Below are 18,527 nucleotides of genomic sequence, written 5' to 3' on the forward strand. Positions count from 1 at the left end.
GTGTGTGTGTGTGTGTGTGTGTAGTGTGTGTGTGTGTAGTGTGTGTGTGTAGTGTGTGTGTGTGTGTGTGTGTGTGTAGTGTGTCTTACCCTTGTCCCGGGCTTTGAGGATGATGCTGTTGCGTGTGGCGTCATCACGGATGTCGATGGCACAGAATGTCCCCTGTCCCCGAGCACTGCTCAACAGGTTAGGGTACTGGTCCTGGGGGAGAGGTACAGATGTTAGCACACACACACACAGTCTCTGGTACCTGTAGCTGGTAGAGTCTCTGGTACCTGTAGTTGGTAGAGTCTCTGGTACCTGTAGTTGGTAGAGTCTCTGTATCTAGTCCCTGTAGTTGGTAGTCTCTGGTACCTGTAGTTGGTAGAGTCTCTGTCTCTGGTACCTGTAGTTGGTAGAGTCTCTGGTACCTGTAGTTGGTAGAGTCTCTGTCTCTGGTACCTGTAGTTGGTAGAGTCTCTGTCTCTGGTACCTGTAGTTGGTAGAGTCTCTGGTACCTGTAGTTGGTAGAGTCTCTGTCTCTGGTACCTGTAGTTGGTAGAGTCTCTGTCTCTGGTACCTGTAGTTGGTAGAGTCTCTGTATCTAGTCCCTGTAGTTGGTAGAGTCTCTGGTACCTGTAGTTGGTAGAGTCTCTGTATCTAGTACCTGTAGTTGGTAGAGTCTCTGGTACCTGTAGTTGGTAGAGTCTCTGGTACCTGTAGTTGGTAGAGTCTCTGGTACCTGTAGTTGGTAGAGTATCTGGTACCTGTAGTTGGTAGAGTCTCTGGTACCTGTAGTTGGTAGAGTCTCTGGTACCTGTAGTTGGTAGAGTATCTGGTACCTGTAGTTGGTAGAGTCTCTGTATCTAGTCCCTGTAGTTGGTAGAGTCTCTGGTACCTGTAGTTGGTAGAGTCTCTGTATCTAGTACCTGTAGTTGGTAGAGTCTCTGGTACCTGTAGTTGGTAGAGTCTCTGGTACCTGTAGTTGGTAGAGTCTCTGGTACCTGTAGTTGGTAGAGTCTCTGGTACCTGTAGTTGGTAGAGTATCTGGTACCTGTAGTTGGTAGAGTCTCTGTATCTAGTACCTGTAGTTGGTAGAGTCTCTGGTACCTGTAGTTGGTAGAGTCTCTGGTACCTGTAGTTGGTAGAGTCTCTGTATCTAGTACCTGTAGTTGGTAGAGTCTCTGTCTCTGGTACCTGTAGTTGGTAGAGTCTCTGTCTCTGGTACCTGTAGTTGGTAGAGTCTCTGGTACCTGTAGTTGGTAGAGTCTCTGTATCTAGTACCTGTAGTTGGTAGAGTCTCTGTATCTAGTACCTGTAGTTGGTAGAGTCTCTGTCTCTGGTACCTGTAGTTGGTAGAGTCTCTGGTACCTGTAGTTGGTAGAGTCTCTGTATCTAGTACCTGTAGTTGGTAGAGTCTCTGGTACCTGTAGTTGGTAGAGTCTCTGTTTCTAGTACCTGTAGTTGGTAGAGTCTCTGGTACCTGTAGTTGGTAGAGTCTCTGTCTCTGGTACCTGTAGTTGGTAGAGTCTCTGTCTCTGGTACCTGTAGCTGGAAGAGTCTCTGTATCTAGTACCTGTAGTTGGTAGAGTCTCTGGTACCTGTAGTTGGTAGAGTCTCTGGTACCTGTAGTTGGTAGAGTCTCTGTATCTAGTACCTGTAGTTGGTAGAGTCTCTGTCTCTGGTACCTGTAGTTGGTAGAGTCTCTGGTACCTGTAGTTGGTAGAGTCTCTGTCTCTGGTACCTGTAGTTGGTAGAGTCTCTGGTACCTGTAGTTGGTAGAGTCTCTGTTTCTAGTACCTGTAGTTGGTAGAGTCTCTGGTACCTGTAGTTGGTAGTCTCTGGTACCTGTAGTTGGTAGAGTCTCTGTCTCTGGTACCTGTAGTTGGTAGAGTCTCTGTCTCTGGTACCTGTAGTTGGTAGAGTCTCTGTCTCTGGTACCTGTAGTTGGTAGAGTCTCTGGTACCTGTAGTTGGTAGAGTCTCTGTCTCTGGTACCTGTAGTTGGTAGAGTCTCTGTATCTAGTACCTGTAGTTGGTAGAGTCTCTGGTACCTGTAGTTGGTAGAGTCTCTGTATCTAGTACCTGTAGTTGGTAGAGTCTCTGGTACCTGTAGTTGGTAGAGTCTCTGTATCTAGTACCTGTAGTTGGTAGAGTCTCTGGTACCTGTAGTTGGTAGAGTCTCTGGTACCTGTAGTTGGTAGAGTCTCTGTATCTAGTACCTGTAGTTGGTAGAGTCTCTGGTACCTGTAGTTGGTAGAGTCTCTGTATCTAGTACCTGTAGTTGGTAGAGTCCCTGTAGGAGAGTTTTCCCAGAGCGGGTCACCTCCTCCAGAAGGTTCTCTCTGCGGATCACGTTCAGAACCTCAGCCAGGAACAGGTTCTTAGACGGGTCGCCCATCCACGTGTTAAAGATACGGTAGGCCTGGGAAAGAAACACACACACACACACACACAGCCAAAATAAGGTTATACAGTGAGGGAAAAAAGTATTTGATCCCCTGCTGATTTTGTACGTTTGCCCACTGACAAAGACATGATCAGTCTATAACTTTAATGGTAGGTTTATTTGAACAGTGAGAGACAAAATAACAATAAAATAATCCAGAAAAACGCATGTCAAAAATGTTATAAATTGATTTGCATTTTAATGAGGGAAATAAGTATTTGACCCCCTCTCAATCAGAAAGATTTCTGGCTCCCAGGTGTCTTTTATACATGTAACGAGCTGAGATTAGGAGCACACTCTTAAAGGGAGTGCTCCTAATCTCAGTTTGTTACCTGTATAAAAGACACCTGTCCACAGAAGCAATCAATCAATCAGATTCCAAACTCTCCACCATGGCCAAGATCAAAGAGCTCTCCAAGGATGTCAGGGACAAGATTGTAGACCTACACAAGGCTGGAATGGGCTACAAGACCATCGCCAAGCAGTTTGGTGAGAAGGTGAAAACAGTTTGTGCAATTTTTCGCAAATGGAAGAAACAAAATAACTGTCAATCTCCCTCGGCCTGGGGCTCCATGCAAGATCTCACCTCGCGGAGTTGCAATGATCATGAGAACGGTGAGGAATCAGCCCAGAACTACACGGGAGGATCTTGTCAATGATCTCAAGGCAGCTGGGACCATAGTCACCAAGAAAACAATTGGTAACACACTACGCCGTGAAGGACTGAAATCCTGCAGCACCCGCAAGGTCCCCCTGCTCAAGAAAGCACATATACAGGCCCGTTTGAAGTTTGCCAATGAACATCTGAATGATTCAGAGGAGAACTGGGTGAAAGTGTTGTGGTCAGATGAGACCAAAATCGAGCTCTTTGGCATCAACTCAACTCGCCGTGTTTGGAGGAGGAGGAATGCTGCCTATGACCCCAAGAACACCATCCCCACCGTCAAACATGGAGGTGTAAACATTATGCTTTGGGGGGTTTTCTGCTAAGGGGACAGGACAACTTCACCGCATCAAATGGACGATGGACGGGGCCATGTACCGTCAAATCTTGGGTGAGAACCTCCTTCCCTCAGCCAGGGCATTGAAAATGGGTCGTGGATGGGTATTCCAGTTTGACAATGACCCAAAACACACGGCCAAGGCAACAAAGGAGTGGCTCAAGAAGAAGCACATTAAGGTCCTGGAGTGGCCTAGCCACACATAGAAAATCTGTGCAGGGAGCTGAATGTTTATGTTGCCAAATGTCAGCCTCGAAACCCTAATGACTTGGAAAAGATCTGCAAAGAGGAGTGGGACAAAATCCCTCCTGAGATGTGTGCAAACCTGGTGGCCAACTACAAGAAATGTCTGACATCTGTGATTGCCAACAAGGGTTTTGCCACCAAGTACTAAGTCATGTTTTGCAGAGGGGTCAAATACTTATTTCCCTCATTAAAATGCAAATCAATTTATAACATTTTTGACATGCGTTTTTCTGGATTTTGTTGTTGTTATTCTGTCTCTCACTGTTCAAATAAACCTACCATTAAAATTATAGACTGATCATGTCTTTGTCAGTGGGCAAACGTACAAAATCAGCAGGGGATCAAATACAATGTACAGTGAGGGAAAGAAGTATGTGTGTATGTCTGCATGTGTGTGTCCTGTGTGTGTGTCCTGTGTGTGTGTGTATGTCTGCATGTGTGTGTCCTGTGTGTGTGTCCTGTGTGTGTGTGTATGTCTGCATGTGTGTGTCCTGTGTGTGTGTCCTGTGTGTGTGTGTATGTCTGCATGTGTGTGTCCTGTGTGTGTGTCCTGTGTGTGTGTGTATGTGTGTCCTGTGTGTGTGTCCTGTGTGTGTGTGTATGTGTGTCCTGTGTGTGTGTGTCCTGTGTGTGTGTGTGTGTCCTGTGTGTGTCCTGTGTGTGTGTGTATGTGTGTCCTGTGTGTGTCCTGTGTGTGTCCTGTGTGTGTCCTGTGTGTGTGTGTCCTGTGTGTGTATGTCCTGCGTATGTGTGTCCTGTGTGTGTCCTGCGTGTGTGTGTGTGTCCTGTGTGTGTGTGTCCTGCGTGTGTCCTGCGTGTGTGTGTGTCCTGTGTGTGTCCTGTGTGTGTGTGTCCTGCGTGTGTCCTGTGTGTGTGTGTCCTGTGTGTGTCCTGTGTGTGTGTGTCCTGTGTGTGTGTGTCCTGCGTGTGTCCTGCGTGTGTGTGTGTCCTGTGTGTGTCCTGCGTGTGTGTGTGTCCTGTGTGTGTCCTGTGTGTGTGTGTCCTGCGTGTGTCCTGTGTGTGTGTGTCCTGCGTGTGTGTGTGTCCTGTGTGTGTCCTGCGTGTGTCCTGCGTGTGTCCTGTGTGTGTCCTGTGTGTGTGTGTCCTGCGTGTGTCCTGTGTGTGTGTGTCCTGCGTGTGTGTGTGTCCTGTGTGTGTCCTGTGTGTGTGTCCTGTGTGTGTCCTGCGTGTGTCCTGTGTGTGTCCTGTGTGTGTGTGTCCTGTGTGTGTCCTGTGTGTGTGTGTCCTGCGTGTGTCCTGTGTGTGTGTGTCCTGTGTGTGTGTGTCCTGTGTGTGTCCTGTGTGTGTCCTGTGTGTGTGTGTCCTGTGTGTGTCCTGTGTGTGTGTGTGTCCTGCGTGTGTCCTGTGTGTGTGTGTGTCCTGTGTGTGTGTGTCCTGTGTGTGTCCTGTGTGTGTGTGTGTCCTGCGTGTGTCCTGTGTGTGTGTGTGTCCTGCGTGTGTCCTGTGTGTGTGTGTGTCCTGTGTGTGTGTGTCCTGTGTGTGTCCTGTGTGTGTGTGTCCTGTGTGTGTCCTGTGTGTGTGTGTCCTGCGTGTGTCCTGTGTGTGTGTGTGTCCTGTGTGTGTCCTGTGTGTGTGTGTCCTGCGTGTGTCCTGTGTGTGTCCTGTGTGTGTCCTGCGTGTGTCCTGTGTGTGTGTGTCCTGTGTGTGTGTGTCCTGTGTGTGTCCTGTGTGTGTGTGTTACCTTGTCTGCCTGCAGCTCGTCTTTATGGTAAAAACCTCCAGTGAGCATCTTCTTGCTGAAGGAGACGATGTCAGCAGGGTCGTCCATCCCCCAGTGTTCATGAGCCCAGAACTTCCCTGTAGCACCGCCACCTGTCTGCACCTCATCCACATGGAACGCACTGCCATGCTGAGAGAGGGAGGAGGAGGCGGGAGGGGAGGAGGGAGGGGAGGGGGGGGAGGAGGGAGGGAGAGTTCAGTATAATTATTTGATCTGTTTTAATCCTTCTATGATTGATGAATGGATTGATTGACTGATTTTATTTCAGTGTCACCTTGTGTATGACTCTGCCCCCTCCCTCCCTCCCTCCCTCTCCAGCCTACCTTGTGTATAACCCTCCCTCCCTCCCTCTCCAGCCTACCTTGTGTATGACTCTGCCCCCTCCCTCCCTCCCTCTCCAGCCTACCTTGTGTATAACCCTCCCTCTCTCCCTCTCCAGCCTACCTTGTGTATGACTCTCCCCCCTCCCTCCCTCTCCAGCCTACCTTGTGTATGACTCTCCCCCCTCCCTCCCTCTCCAGCCTACCTTGTGTATGACTCTCCTCCCTCCCTCCCTCTCCAGCCTACCTTGTGTATGACTCTCCCCCCTCCCTCCTTCTCCAGTCTACCTTGTGTATGACTCTCCTCCCTCCCTGCCTCCCTCCCTCTCCAGCCTACCTTGTGTATGACTCTCCCCCCTCCCTCCCTCTCCAGCCTACCTTGTGTATAACCCTCCCTCCCTCCCTCTCCAGCCTACCTTGTGTATGACTCTCCCCCCTCCCTCCCTCTCCAGCCTACCTTGTGTATAACCCTCCCTCCCTCCCTCTCCAGCCTACCTTGTGTATGACTCTCCTCCCTCCCTGCCTCCCTCCCTCTCCAGCCTACCTTGTGTATAACCCTCCCTCCCTCCCTCCCTCTCCAGCCTACCTTGTGTATGACTCTCCTCCCTCCCTGCCTCCCTCCCTCTCCAGCCTACCTTGTGTATAACCCTCCCTCCCTCCCTGCCTCCCTCCCTCTCCAGCCTACCTTGCGTGCGATGTTCCGTAGCTTCTTGAAGAAGTCAGGTGTTGCGTGGTTGTCTCCTCCTTCAGCCTGGATGGGTTCAATCACTATCCCAGCCACCGGCCGGCCCTTCTGACGCCACTGGACTATCAGGTCCTCTACCTGGGACATACACAGATACAGGGTTAACACACAGATACGGGGTTAACACACAGATACAGGGTTAACACACAGATACAGGGTTAACACACAGATACAGGGTTAACACACATATACAGGGTTAACACACAGATACAGGGTTAACACACATATACAGGGTTAAAACACATATACAGGGTTAACACACAGATACAGGGTTAACACACAGATACAGGGTTAACACACAGATACAGGGTTAACATACACACAAACAGGGTTAACATACACACACACTATGGTTTAATGGCGGGAAACAGGTTACCGAGATTTACCGCCCAAACCCAGTCCCTTTTCCTGGGATGAATAATTCCAAGAAACCGGTCAATTATAATAAATTATTTATATGAACAGCGTGACGTGAAATGGAACTGTTAAATTATCTGCAATGTCTAAATCTTTCTTCGATATGGTTCTCTCTGCTCTGCTATTTGCATGGTCAATAATCAACGCTCAGGGTGTGTGTGTGTCAACCATATATGCATCAGCAACCACTGCTAATGAAGTCACTGAAACCCTTAACAAAGAGTTGCAGTCTGTTTAGGAATGGGGTCGCCAGTAATAAACTGGTCCTGAACATCTCTAAAACTAAGAGCATTGTATTTGGTACCAATCATTCCTTAAGTTCTAGACCTCAGCTGAGTCTGGTAATGAATGGTGTGGCTGTTGAACAAGTTGAGGAGACTAAATTACTTGGTGTTCCCTTAGATTATAAACTGTCATGGTCAAAACATATAGATTCAGTGGTTGTAAAGATGGGGAGAGGTCTGTCCGTAATAAAGAGATGCTCTGCTTTTTTGACTCCACACTCCACAAAGCAAGTCCTGCAGGCTCTAGTTTTGTCTTGATTATTGTCCAGTGATATGGTCAAGTGCTGCAAAGAAAGACCTAGTTAAGCTGCAGCTGGCCCAGAACAGAGCGGCACGTCTTGCTCTTCATTGTAATCAGAGGGCTGATATAAATACTATGCATGCCAGTCTTTCTTGGCTAAGACTTGAGGAGAGACTGACTGCATCACTTCTTTTTATTAGAAACATTAATGTGTTGAAAATCCCAAATTGTTTGCATAGTCAACTTACACACAGCTCTGACACTTACCCCACCAGACATGCCACCAGGGGTCTTTTCACAGTCCCCAAATCCAGAACAAATTCAAGCTAGCGTACAGTATTATATAGAGCCATTATTGCATGGAACTCCGTTCCATCACCTATTGCTCAAATGAACAGCAAACCTGGTTTCAAAAAACAGATAAAGCAATGGCACAACGCCTCTCCCCTATTTGACCTAGATAGTTTGTGTGTATGTATTGATATCTAGGCTACGTGTGCCATTTTTAAATTGATGTAGTTCTGTCCTTGAGCTGTCCTTGTCTATTAATGTTCTGTATTATGTCATGTTTCGTGTTTTGTGTGGACCCCAGGAAGAGTAGCTGCTGCTTTTGCAACAGCTAATGGGGATCCTAATAAAATACAAAATAAATACCAAAACGAGGCCAAATACAAAACTGACCTGCTGAAAATCCCGTCTAAGGAATTCAGCCTGTTTGAAGCAACAAACAAGTCCAAATGCCTGCAGCACCGGTTTGAGGCAGGTCAGTTTTGTATTTGGCCTCGTTTTGGTATTTTATTTTTTTATTTGATTAGGATCCCCATTAGCTGTTACTGGTTTGAGGCACTTGCCACGATCCAGGCCACCTCCGTGGAGGCCGAGAGAGCCTTGTCAGTCTGTGGCCAATTTGTGACCAAGATCAGAAACCAGGAAGCATTGACGCACTGTGCTTTTTGAGAGGCCACAGGTACAGCCTATAGCCTATATGCAAATGATTTACTTTGTTCATTTGTTTGCTACAGGGTAGTGTTGTTTTACGTAGCCTATAGCCTAAGTTTGTGTAGAATGCTTGTCTACATTTGTTTGGCTGGGTCTTGAGAATCAGTCAGCTAGAATTACAGTTACTCTGTTTCTGACCGAGTCCGTTTTTCATGTTGAAAAATAATGCGAGAACAGGGTGTCTTTTAATGAACTCAAATCTGAACAAGAAAGTTTAATGAAAATGTTTGTTTGTCTAACCAGAAGGCTCACATTTCATTATTGTATGCTAAATGACTAAATACATATTTTAAAACAAAACCTTGAGAGATTATCATTGACTTTATTGCTAGAAATAGGCCTACCATTGATTTCTAGGCTAACGAATGCTAACAACTGATAACGAATGCAATAAGTAAACGTTTGCTTTTATGCAGTATGAAAAATGTATGCACTCACTAATTGTAAGTCGCTCTGGATACGAGCGTCTGCTAAATGACTAAAATGTAAATGTTAAATATAGCCAACCTTAGAATGGTGCATGATTTACATTGGGTTTAGCTACGCGGGCAATTGATCAACCACAGTGCTATCCATGGTACTGAATCTTCGCTACAGCTCATCTGTTTGATTAGCGGAGAATCAGATATGTTCCCTCTGACAAAATCACCACAATAAGCGAAGTAAAAACAGCCACAACCTTCCCAGATTCCCCTGATAGACAGGTTCAAGGGGAGAGAAAAGTACCCAGCTGCATCTTTCAGTCAAAGTACCCAGCTGCATCTTTCAGTCAAAGGACCCAGCTGCATCTTTCAGTCAAAGGACCCAGCTGCATCTTTCAGTCAAAGGACCCAGCTGCATCTTTCAGTCAAAGGACCCAGCTGCATCTTTCAGTCAAATACCCAGCTGCATCTTTCAGTCAAAGGACCCAGCTGCATCTTTCAGTCAAAGGACCCAGCTGCATCTTTCAGTCAAAGGACCCAGCTGCATCTTTCAGTTAAAGGACCCAGCTGCATCTTACAGTCAAAGGACCCAGCTGCATCTTTCAGTCAAAGGACCCAGCTGCATATTTCAGTCAAAATACCCAGCTGCATCTTTCAGTTAAAGGACCCAGCTGCATCTTTCAGTCAAAGGACCCAGCTGCATCTTTCAGTCAAAGGACCCAGCTGCATATTTCAGTCAAAGGACCCAGCTGCATCTTTCAGTCCAAGGACCCAGCTGCATCTTTCAGTCAAAGGACCCAGCTGCATATTTCAGTCAAAATACCCAGCTGCATCTTTCAGTTAAAGGACCCAGCTGCATCTTTCAGTCAAAGGACCCAGCTGCATCTTTCAGTCAAAGGACCCAGCTGCATATTTCAGTCAAAGGACCCAGCTGCATATTTCAGTCAAAATACCCAGCTGCATCTTTCAGTTAAAGGACCCAGCTGCATCTTTCAGTTAAAGGACCCAGCTGCATCTTTCAGTCAAAGGACCCAGCTGCATATTTCAGTCAAAGGACCCAGCTGCATCTTTCAGTCCAAGGACCCAGCTGCATCTTTCAGTTCAAGGACCCAGCTGCATCTTTCAGTCAAAAAAATCCAGCTGCATCTTTCAGTTAAAGGACCCAGCTGCATCTTTCAGTCAAAGGACCCAGCTGCATCTTTCAGTTCAAGGACCCAGCTGCATCTTTCAGTCAAAAAAACCCAGCTGCATCTTTCAGTTAAAGGACCCAGCTGCATCTTACAGTCAAAAAAACCCAGCTGCATCTTTCAGTTAAAGGACCCAGCTGCATCTTTCAGTCAAAGGACCCAGCTGCATCTTTCAGTCAAAGGACCCAGCTGCATCTTTCAGTCAAAGTACCCAGCAGCATCTTTCAGTTAAAGAACCCAGCTGCATCTTTCAGTCAAAGGACCCAGCTGCATCTTTCAGTTAAATCACCCAGCTGCATCTTTCAGTCAAAGGACCCAGCTGCATCTTTCAGTTAAAGGACCCAGCTGCATCTTACAGTCAAAGGACCCAGCTGCATCTTTCAGTCAAAGGACCCAGCTGCATCTTTCAGTCAAAGAACCCAGCTGCATCTTTCAGTCAAAGGACCCAGCTGCATCTTTCAGTTCAAGGACCCAGCTGCATCTTTCAGTCAAAAAAACCCAGCTGCATCTTTCAGTTAAAGGACCCAGCTGCATCTTGCAGTCAAAGGTAGGCTAAAACTAATGTAACTTTCACTAGACTGTAATAACCTCATCATATTTTACCAGTCGGCCAACAGTGCTTCATAGGCCTACATTAAAACTAGGCGAAATAGTGTGGTGACTTAGAACTTTGAGATTGATTAAATTGCAACAAATACAACAAGAAACCATTACATTCCATCTGTCTATGTCTCCATTTGCAGTGTCATAATCATGTCTAATTTGTTTTGCTGGTATTATATGCTTTTAAATAGCAGTTTGAACGGGAATATTGGGGAAATGGGTAGATTCTCAGGAAAATATTAAATCCTCACACACACACACACACACACCTCCTCCAGGCAGCGGGCCTCCTCCTGTGCGTTCTCCCGTGTGAACTCCTCCAGAGGGTACTTCAGTTTAGGGAAGGGAGCGATCGGCCAATCAAATGACGGCACATCCAGCTTGTGGATGGCTTTGGAGTGCGTCGTTGCCAAGCAACCTGAAAACAGATCAGACATTGTAAGTTGTTATTTTTAAGGAGTGGGGCAGTCCTACCTTCGTTCAAGCAACCTGATCGCGTGAGCTTACATTCTGGTACTCTACAGTAAAAATTATTGAGAGGGCAGCGCTCAGGATGGTGGATCAGGATAGGGCAGCGCTCAGGATGGTGGATCAGGATAGGGCAGTCCTCAGGAGGGTGGATCAGGATAGGGCAGTCCTCAGGATGGTGGATAAGGATAGGGCAGCGCTCAGGATGGTGGATCAGGATAGGGCAGTCCTCAGGAGGGTGGATCAGGATAGGGCAGTCCTCAGGATGGTGGATCAGGATAGGGCAGTCCTCAGGATGGTGGATAAGGATAGGGCAGTCCTCAGGATGGTGGATCAGGATAGGGCAGTCCTCAGGATGGTGGATAAGGATAGGGCAGTCCTCAGGATGGTGGATAAGGATAGGACAGTCCTCAGGATGGTGGATAAGGATAGGGCAGTCCTCAGGATGGTGGATCAGGATAGGGCAGTCCTCAGGATGGTGGATAAGGATAGGGCAGTCCTCAGGATGGTGGATAAGGATAGGGCAGTCCTCAGGATGGTGGATCAGGATAGGGCAGTCCTCAGGATGGTGGATCAGGATAGGGCAGTCCTCAGGAGGGTGGATCAGGATAGGACAGTCCTCAGGATGGTGGATCAGGATAGGGCAGTCCTCAGGATGGTGGATAAGGATAGGACAGTCCTCAGGATGGTGGATCAGGATAGGGCAGTCCTCAGGATGGTGGATCAGGATAGGACAGTCCTCAGGATGGTGGATCAGGATAGGGCAGTCCTCAGGAGGGTGGATAAGGATAGGGCAGTCCTCAGGATGGTGGATAAGGATAGGACAGTCCTCAGGATGGTGGATCAGGATAGGGCAGTCCTCAGGATGGTGGATCAGGATAGGACAGTCCTCAGGATGGTGGATCAGGATAGGGCAGTCCTCAGGAGGGTGGATAAGGATAGGGCAGTCCTCAGGATGGTGGATCAGGATAGGACAGTCCTCAGGATGGTGGATCAGGATAGGGCAGTCCTCAGGATGGTGGATCAGGATAGGGCAGTCCTCAGGATGGTGGATCAGGATAGGGCAGTCCTCAGGATGGTGGATCAGGATAGGGCAGTCCTCAGGAGGGTGGATCAGGATAGGGCAGTCCTCAGGAGGGTGGATCAGGATAGGGCAGTCCTCAGGAGGGTGGATCAGGAGAGGGCAGTCCTCAGGAGGGTGGATCAGGATAGGGCAGTCCTCAGGAGGGTGGATCAGGATAGGGCAGTCCTCAGGAGGGTGGATCAGGATAGGGCAGTCCTCAGGAGGGTGGATCAGGATAGGGCAGTCCTCAGGAGGGTGGATCAGGATAGGGCAGTCCTCAGGAGGGTGGATCAGGATAGGGCAGTCCTCAGGAGGGTGGATCAGGATAGGGCAGTCCTCAGGATGGTGGATCAGGATAGGGCAGTCCTCAGGATGGTGGATCAGGATAGGGCAGTCCTCAGGAGGGTGGATCAGGATAGGGCAGTCCTCAGGATGGTGGATCAGGATAGGGCAGTCCTCAGGAGGGTGGATCAGGATAGGGCAGTCCTCAGGATGGTGGATCAGGATAGGACAGTCCTCAGGATGGTGAATCAGGATAGGACAGTCCTCAGGATGGTGGATCAGGATAGGACAGTCCTCAGGATGGTGAATCAGGATAGGGCAGTCCTCAGGATGGTGGATAAGGATAGGGCAGTCCTCAGGATGGTGGATAAGGATAGGGCAGTCCTCAGGATGGTGGATAAGGATAGGGCAGTCCTCAGGATGGTGGATAAGGATAGGGCAGTCCTCAGGATGGTGGATAAGGATAGGGCAGTCCTCAGGATGGTGGATAAGGATAGGGCAGTCCTCAGGATGGTGGATAAGGATAGGGCAGTCCTCAGGATGGTGGATAAGGATAGGGCAGTCCTCAGGATGGTGGATAAGGATAGGGCAGTCCTCAGGATGGTGGATAAGGATAGGGCAGTCCTCAGGATGGTGGATAAGGATAGGGCAGTCCTCAGGATGGTGGATAAGGATAGGGCAGTCCTCAGGATGGTGGATAAGGATAGGGCAGTCCTCAGGATGGTGGATCAGGATAGGGCAGTCCTCAGGATGGTGGATAAGGATAGGGCAGTCCTCAGGATGGTGGATCAGGATAGGGCAGTCCTCAGGATGGTGGATAAGGATAGGGCAGTCCTCAGGATGGTGGATAAGGATAGGGCAGTCCTCAGGATGGTGGATCAGGATAGGGCAGTCCTCAGGATGGTGGATCAGGATAGGGCAGTCCTCAGGATGGTGGATAAGGATAGGGCAGTCCTCAGGATGGTGGATAAGGATAGGGCAGTCCTCAGGATGGTGGATCAGGATAGGGCAGTCCTCAGGATGGTGGATAAGGATAGGGCAGTCCTCAGGATGGTGGATCAGGATAGGGCAGTCCTCAGGATGGTGGATAAGGATAGGGCAGTCCTCAGGATGGTGGATAAGGATAGGGCAGTCCTCAGGATGGTGGATCAGGATAGGGCAGTCCTCAGGATGGTGGATAAGGATAGGGCAGTCCTCAGGATGGTGGATAAGGATAGGGCAGTCCTCAGGATGGTGGATAAGGATAGGGCAGTCTCACTCCTTTCGTAATATATTGTGTTTTTATTGAACAGATAGGACAGTAGAGGAACAGATAGGACGGTAGAGTAACAGATAGGACGGTAGAGGAACAGGTAGGAAGGTAGAGGAACAGGTAGGACGGTAGAGGAACAGATAGGACGGTAGAGGAACAGATAGGACGGTAGAGGAACAGGTAGGACGGTAGAGGAACAGGTAGGACGGTAGAGGAACAGATAGGACGGTAGAGGAACAGATAGGACGGTAGAGGAACAGGTAGGACGGTAGAGGAACAGGTAGGACGGTAGAGGAACAGATAGGACGGTAGAGGAACAGATAGAACGGTAGAGGAACAGGTAGGACGGTAGAGGAACAGGTAGGACGGTAGAGGAACAGGTAGGACGGTAGAGGAACAGATAGGACGGTAGAGGAACAGATAGAACGGTAGAGGAACAGGTAGGACGGTAGAGGAACAGGTAGGACGGTAGAGGAACAGATAGGACGGTAGAGGAACAGATAGGACGGTAGAGGAACAGATAGGACGGTAGAGGAACAGATAGGACAGTAGAGGAACAGATAGGACATTAGAGGAACAGATACAGTGCATTCAGAAAGTATTCAGACCCTTGACCTTCCCACATTTTGTTACGTTACAGTGATGTGTGCTATGTCGTGGTGTATGATGACAGGGATATCAGAGTTAGCAGCTCTCCCAGAAAGGGAGTTGACAAAGCCTCCACCATCTCTTGCTGATTAGGGTGTTATCAGTGAGTTCCTCTGTGAGTTTGATATCATGGTTCCTTCTAGCTTGCTTCTCAGCCTGGTTGAACATGTCTGGCCTGGGCAAACTTCTGCTTGTTGGCAGCAGTTTTTTTTAGCCGTTGGAAAAAATGGCGACGCTTTTTCCGTCCTTGCTGCTCTCCTGCACTTTTCGTCAAAACATACTTTGTCCCCGGGCTTTCTGGTGACAGTTCTGCTGGGGATTAATTGCTCCATGGCATCATGGGTGATGTCAGTGATCTTTTCGTCAAAACATACTTTGTCCCAGGGCTTGGTCTCCTCTGGTTGGAGTAACCACAATCTGTTGTAGGCCTAAGCAGCTGTCGGGCCCGGCGATCAGCATGACAGTTGTTCAGCTATCCAGACAGTCTTCATGGTGGACATTGAAGTCGCCCGCCACCATGACAGAATGTGCACCAAACTCTGTCATTTTGGGTTTCAGTGTCTAGGTCTAAAAAACAGCTCCTATGAGGAGCTTCTGGGAGTGTAAGGTGACTGGAAGCCATGTCAGTTCCATGTCTTTTGGGTCTTTTTGGGTCTCATGGTGGATGGCGATTCCTTGCAAGCAATACACTGCAATGCCGCCACCTGACGACGCAGTTCTGTCTCGTCGGCAGCACATGGTGCATCCTGGTATTGCGATGCAGTCAGCTCCGTCCTTTACAGTTGAGTCCATGAATAATAATAATAATAATAATAAGCCATTTAGCAGACGCTTTTATCCAAAGCGACTTACAGTCATGTTTGCATACATTTTTACGTATGGGTGGTCCCGGGGATGCTTCCACCACGATGACGACGGTAGGTTCTTTCTCCTTAGGTTAGTTCTCCGATGTTTGATCTTAGACCACGGATGTTGACCTCCATGATTCGTAGTTCTTTGTCTCGTAGTAGTTATGTTATTTTACTTTCATTCAACAATAAGATGTGTAATAATATTTAACCTGACTGACCCATTGTTCTGCCATGAAATCCACCCATAAACGACAGGATGCTGAGGTCCGGACAGCCAGGGCTCTGAGAGAGAGAGAGGAGGGAGAGTGGAGAGAGAAGGGAGAGTGGAGAGAGAGAGGGAATGAAGGAGAGGGGAGAGAGAACGAGGAGAGAGGAGGAGGGAGAGAGAGACGGAGAGAGGGAGAACAAAGGGAGAGAGGAGGAGGAGAGAGAAGGAGGGAGAGAGAGCAATAATTAGAATTAGAGCATGAGAGAGTGTTTTTAGTGTGTGTACGTGGCTAATAAAGAATAGGTGAGAGGAACGTGATGATGATGTTGATGAACACCAGAACACAGGTCATGGCCTGCTCTGACTCTCCGCACCTTAGCACACATGCACTCCCTCCCTCACACACACACACAACCACACAGACATACACACATACAGTGCCTTGCAAAAGTATTCATCCCCCTTGGTGTTTTTCCTATTTTGTTGCATTACAACCTGTAATTTAAATGGATTTTTATTTGGATTTCATGTAATGGACAAAATAGTCCAAATTGGTGAAATGAAAAAAATAACTTGTTTCAAAAAATTCTAGAAAATAAATAACGGAAAAGTGGTGTGTGCATATGTATTCACTCCCTTTGCTATGAAGCCCCTAAATAAGATCTGGTGCAACCAATTACCTTCAGAAGTCACATAATTAGTTAAATAAAGTCCACCTATGTGCAATCTAATGGTCACATCATCTGTCACATGATCTCAGTATATAGACACCTGTACTGAAAGGCCCCAGAGTCTGCAACACCACTAAGCAACGGGCACCACCAAGCAAGTGGCACCATGAAGACCAAGGAGCTCTCCAAACAGGTCAGGGACAAAGTTGTGGAGAAGTACAGATCAGGGTTGGGTTATAAAATAAATATCAGAAACTTTGAACATCCCACTGAGCACCATTAAATCTATTATAAAAAAATGGAAAGAATATGGCACCACAACAAACCTGCCAAGAGAGGGTCGCCCACCAAAACTCACGGACAGGCAAGGAGGGCTTTAATTAGAGAGGCAACAAAGAGATCAAAGATAACCTTGAAGGAGCTGCAAAGCTCCACAGCGGAGATTGGAGTATCTGTCCATTGGACTACTTTAAGCCGTACACTCCACAGAGCTGGGCTTTATGGAAGAGTGGCCAGAAAGAAGCCATTGCTTCAAGAAAAAAATAAGCAAACACGTTTGGGGTTCTCCAAAAGGCATGTGGGAGATTCCCCAAACATATGGAAGAAGGTACTCTGGTCAGATAAGACTAAAGTTGAGCTTTTTGGCCATCAAGGAAAACGCTATGTCTGGTGCAAACCCAACACCTCTCATCACCCCGAGAACACAGTGTCATCATGCTGTGGGGATGTTTTTCATCGGCAGGGACTGGGAAACTGGTCAGAATTGAAGGAATGATGGATGGCGCTAAAGGGAAATTCTTGAGGGAAACCTGTTTCAGTCTTCCAGAGATTTGAGACTGGGACGGAGGTTCACCTTCCAGCAGGACAATGCCCCTAAGCATACTGCTAAAGCAACACTTGAGTGGTTTAAGGGGAAACATTTAAATGTCTTGGAATGGCCTAGTCAAGCCCAGACCTCAATCCAATTGAGAATCTGACGTAAAGATTGCTGTACACCAGCGGAACCCATCCAACTTGAAGGAGCTGGAGCAGTTTTGCCTTGAAGAATGGCCAAAAATCCCAGTGGCTAGATGTACCAAGCTTATAGAGACATATCCCAAGAGACTTGTAGCTGTAATTGCTGCAAAAGGTGGCTCTACAAAGTATTGACTTGGGGGGGGGGGGGGTTGAATTAGTTATGCACGCTCAAGTTTTTTCTTTTTTTTCTTATTTCTTGTTTGTTTCACCCCAAAAAATATTTTGCATCTTCAAAGTGGTAGGCATGTTGTGTAAATCAAATGATCCATCCCCCCCAAATCAATTTTAATTCCAGGTTGTAAGGCAACAAAATAGGAAAAATGCCAAGGGGGGTGAATACTTTCGCAAGCCACTGTATACTAAACCCTGGCTAGCAAGTGTGCAACTGTGCCGCCATTTTGTGCGTTGTCATTGAACCAAGATGTCACAGTTTCCCCCACCTTCACCTAAAACCTGGCTAGCAAGTGTGCAACTGTGCCTTCATTTTGTGCGTTGTCATTGACCCAAGATGTCACAGTTTCCCCCACCTTCACCTAAAACCTGGCTAGCAAGTGTGCAACTGTGCCGCCATTTTGTGTGTTGTCATTGACCCAAGATGTCACAGTTTCCCCCACCTTCACCTAAAACCTGGCTAGCAAGTGTGCAACTGTGCCGCCATTTTGTGCGTTGTCATTGACCCAAGATGTCACAGTTTCCCCCACCTTCACCTAAAACCTGGCTAGCAAGTGTGCAACTGTGCCGCCATTTTGTGCGTTGTCATTGACCCAAGATGTCACAGTACTGCTGCTACTCTTATTATACTGCTGTTTATACACTGCCCCCATCCCCAATACACGTGTAAATATCGGACTATATATTGTTCCTTCCTGTATTCTACTGATGCTAACATGTATATTCTGTTCTGCTGATCCATTTACTTTATGTTCCTATTCTTACATTTTAATATTTCTTATTGTTGTTCCATTGTCCAGAAGGAACCTGCAGTAAGCATTTCATTGGACGATGTATACCCACTGTGTATCCTGTACATAAGACTAATAGAACTTGATGATGTTGAATTAGATTTCACCCACCTGGTTGATCATACAGGAGCTCACGTCTTCATCAGAGGGGATGTTGTGGCCTCTTTCCTTATTCTGAGACAGACAGATAATATACTATGTTTCCATTGTGTCCATACGTATACAGTACATTTTGTAAATATATTGACTATATAATATATATTGTCTCAGCTGAACATGGTAGTGTTTAATCTATATTGTATATATTCTGCTTATATTGACTAGATATTGTGCGTATAAATATATACACTGAGTGTACAAAACATTAGGAACACCTTCCTAATATTGAGTTGCACCCCCTTTTGCCCTCAGAACAGCCTCAATTCATCGGGGCATGGACTCTACAAGGTGGCGAAAGCGTTCCACAGAGATG

At 47.5% G+C, this 18,527-nt stretch overlaps 1 protein-coding gene across 2 annotated transcripts in view; it reads right to left on the reverse strand.

Moving 5' to 3' along the window:
- LOC311118477 (4-aminobutyrate aminotransferase, mitochondrial-like) overlaps window positions 1-18,527 on the reverse strand; it is a 53,554-nt gene that overhangs the window by 1,671 nt on the left and 33,356 nt on the right. For both annotated transcript variants that reach the window (XM_084193270.1, XM_084193269.1), the window contains 7 exons: window positions 18,167-18,229; window positions 15,416-15,479; window positions 10,903-11,051; window positions 6,421-6,558; window positions 5,377-5,544; window positions 2,257-2,403; window positions 90-201 (listed from right to left, as the gene is read on the reverse strand). In XM_084193270.1, coding sequence (XP_084049396.1) covers window positions 90-201; window positions 2,257-2,403; window positions 5,377-5,544; window positions 6,421-6,558; window positions 10,903-11,051; window positions 15,416-15,479; window positions 18,167-18,229 — 841 coding nt within the window. The remainder of the gene's footprint in view (window positions 1-89; window positions 202-2,256; window positions 2,404-5,376; window positions 5,545-6,420; window positions 6,559-10,902; window positions 11,052-15,415; window positions 15,480-18,166; window positions 18,230-18,527) is intronic.

Source organism: Coregonus lavaretus (assembly GCF_964263955.1).
Source record: "Coregonus lavaretus genome assembly, contig: HAP1_SCAFFOLD_559, whole genome shotgun sequence".
Classification (NCBI taxonomy): domain Eukaryota; kingdom Metazoa; phylum Chordata; class Actinopteri; order Salmoniformes; family Salmonidae; genus Coregonus; species Coregonus lavaretus.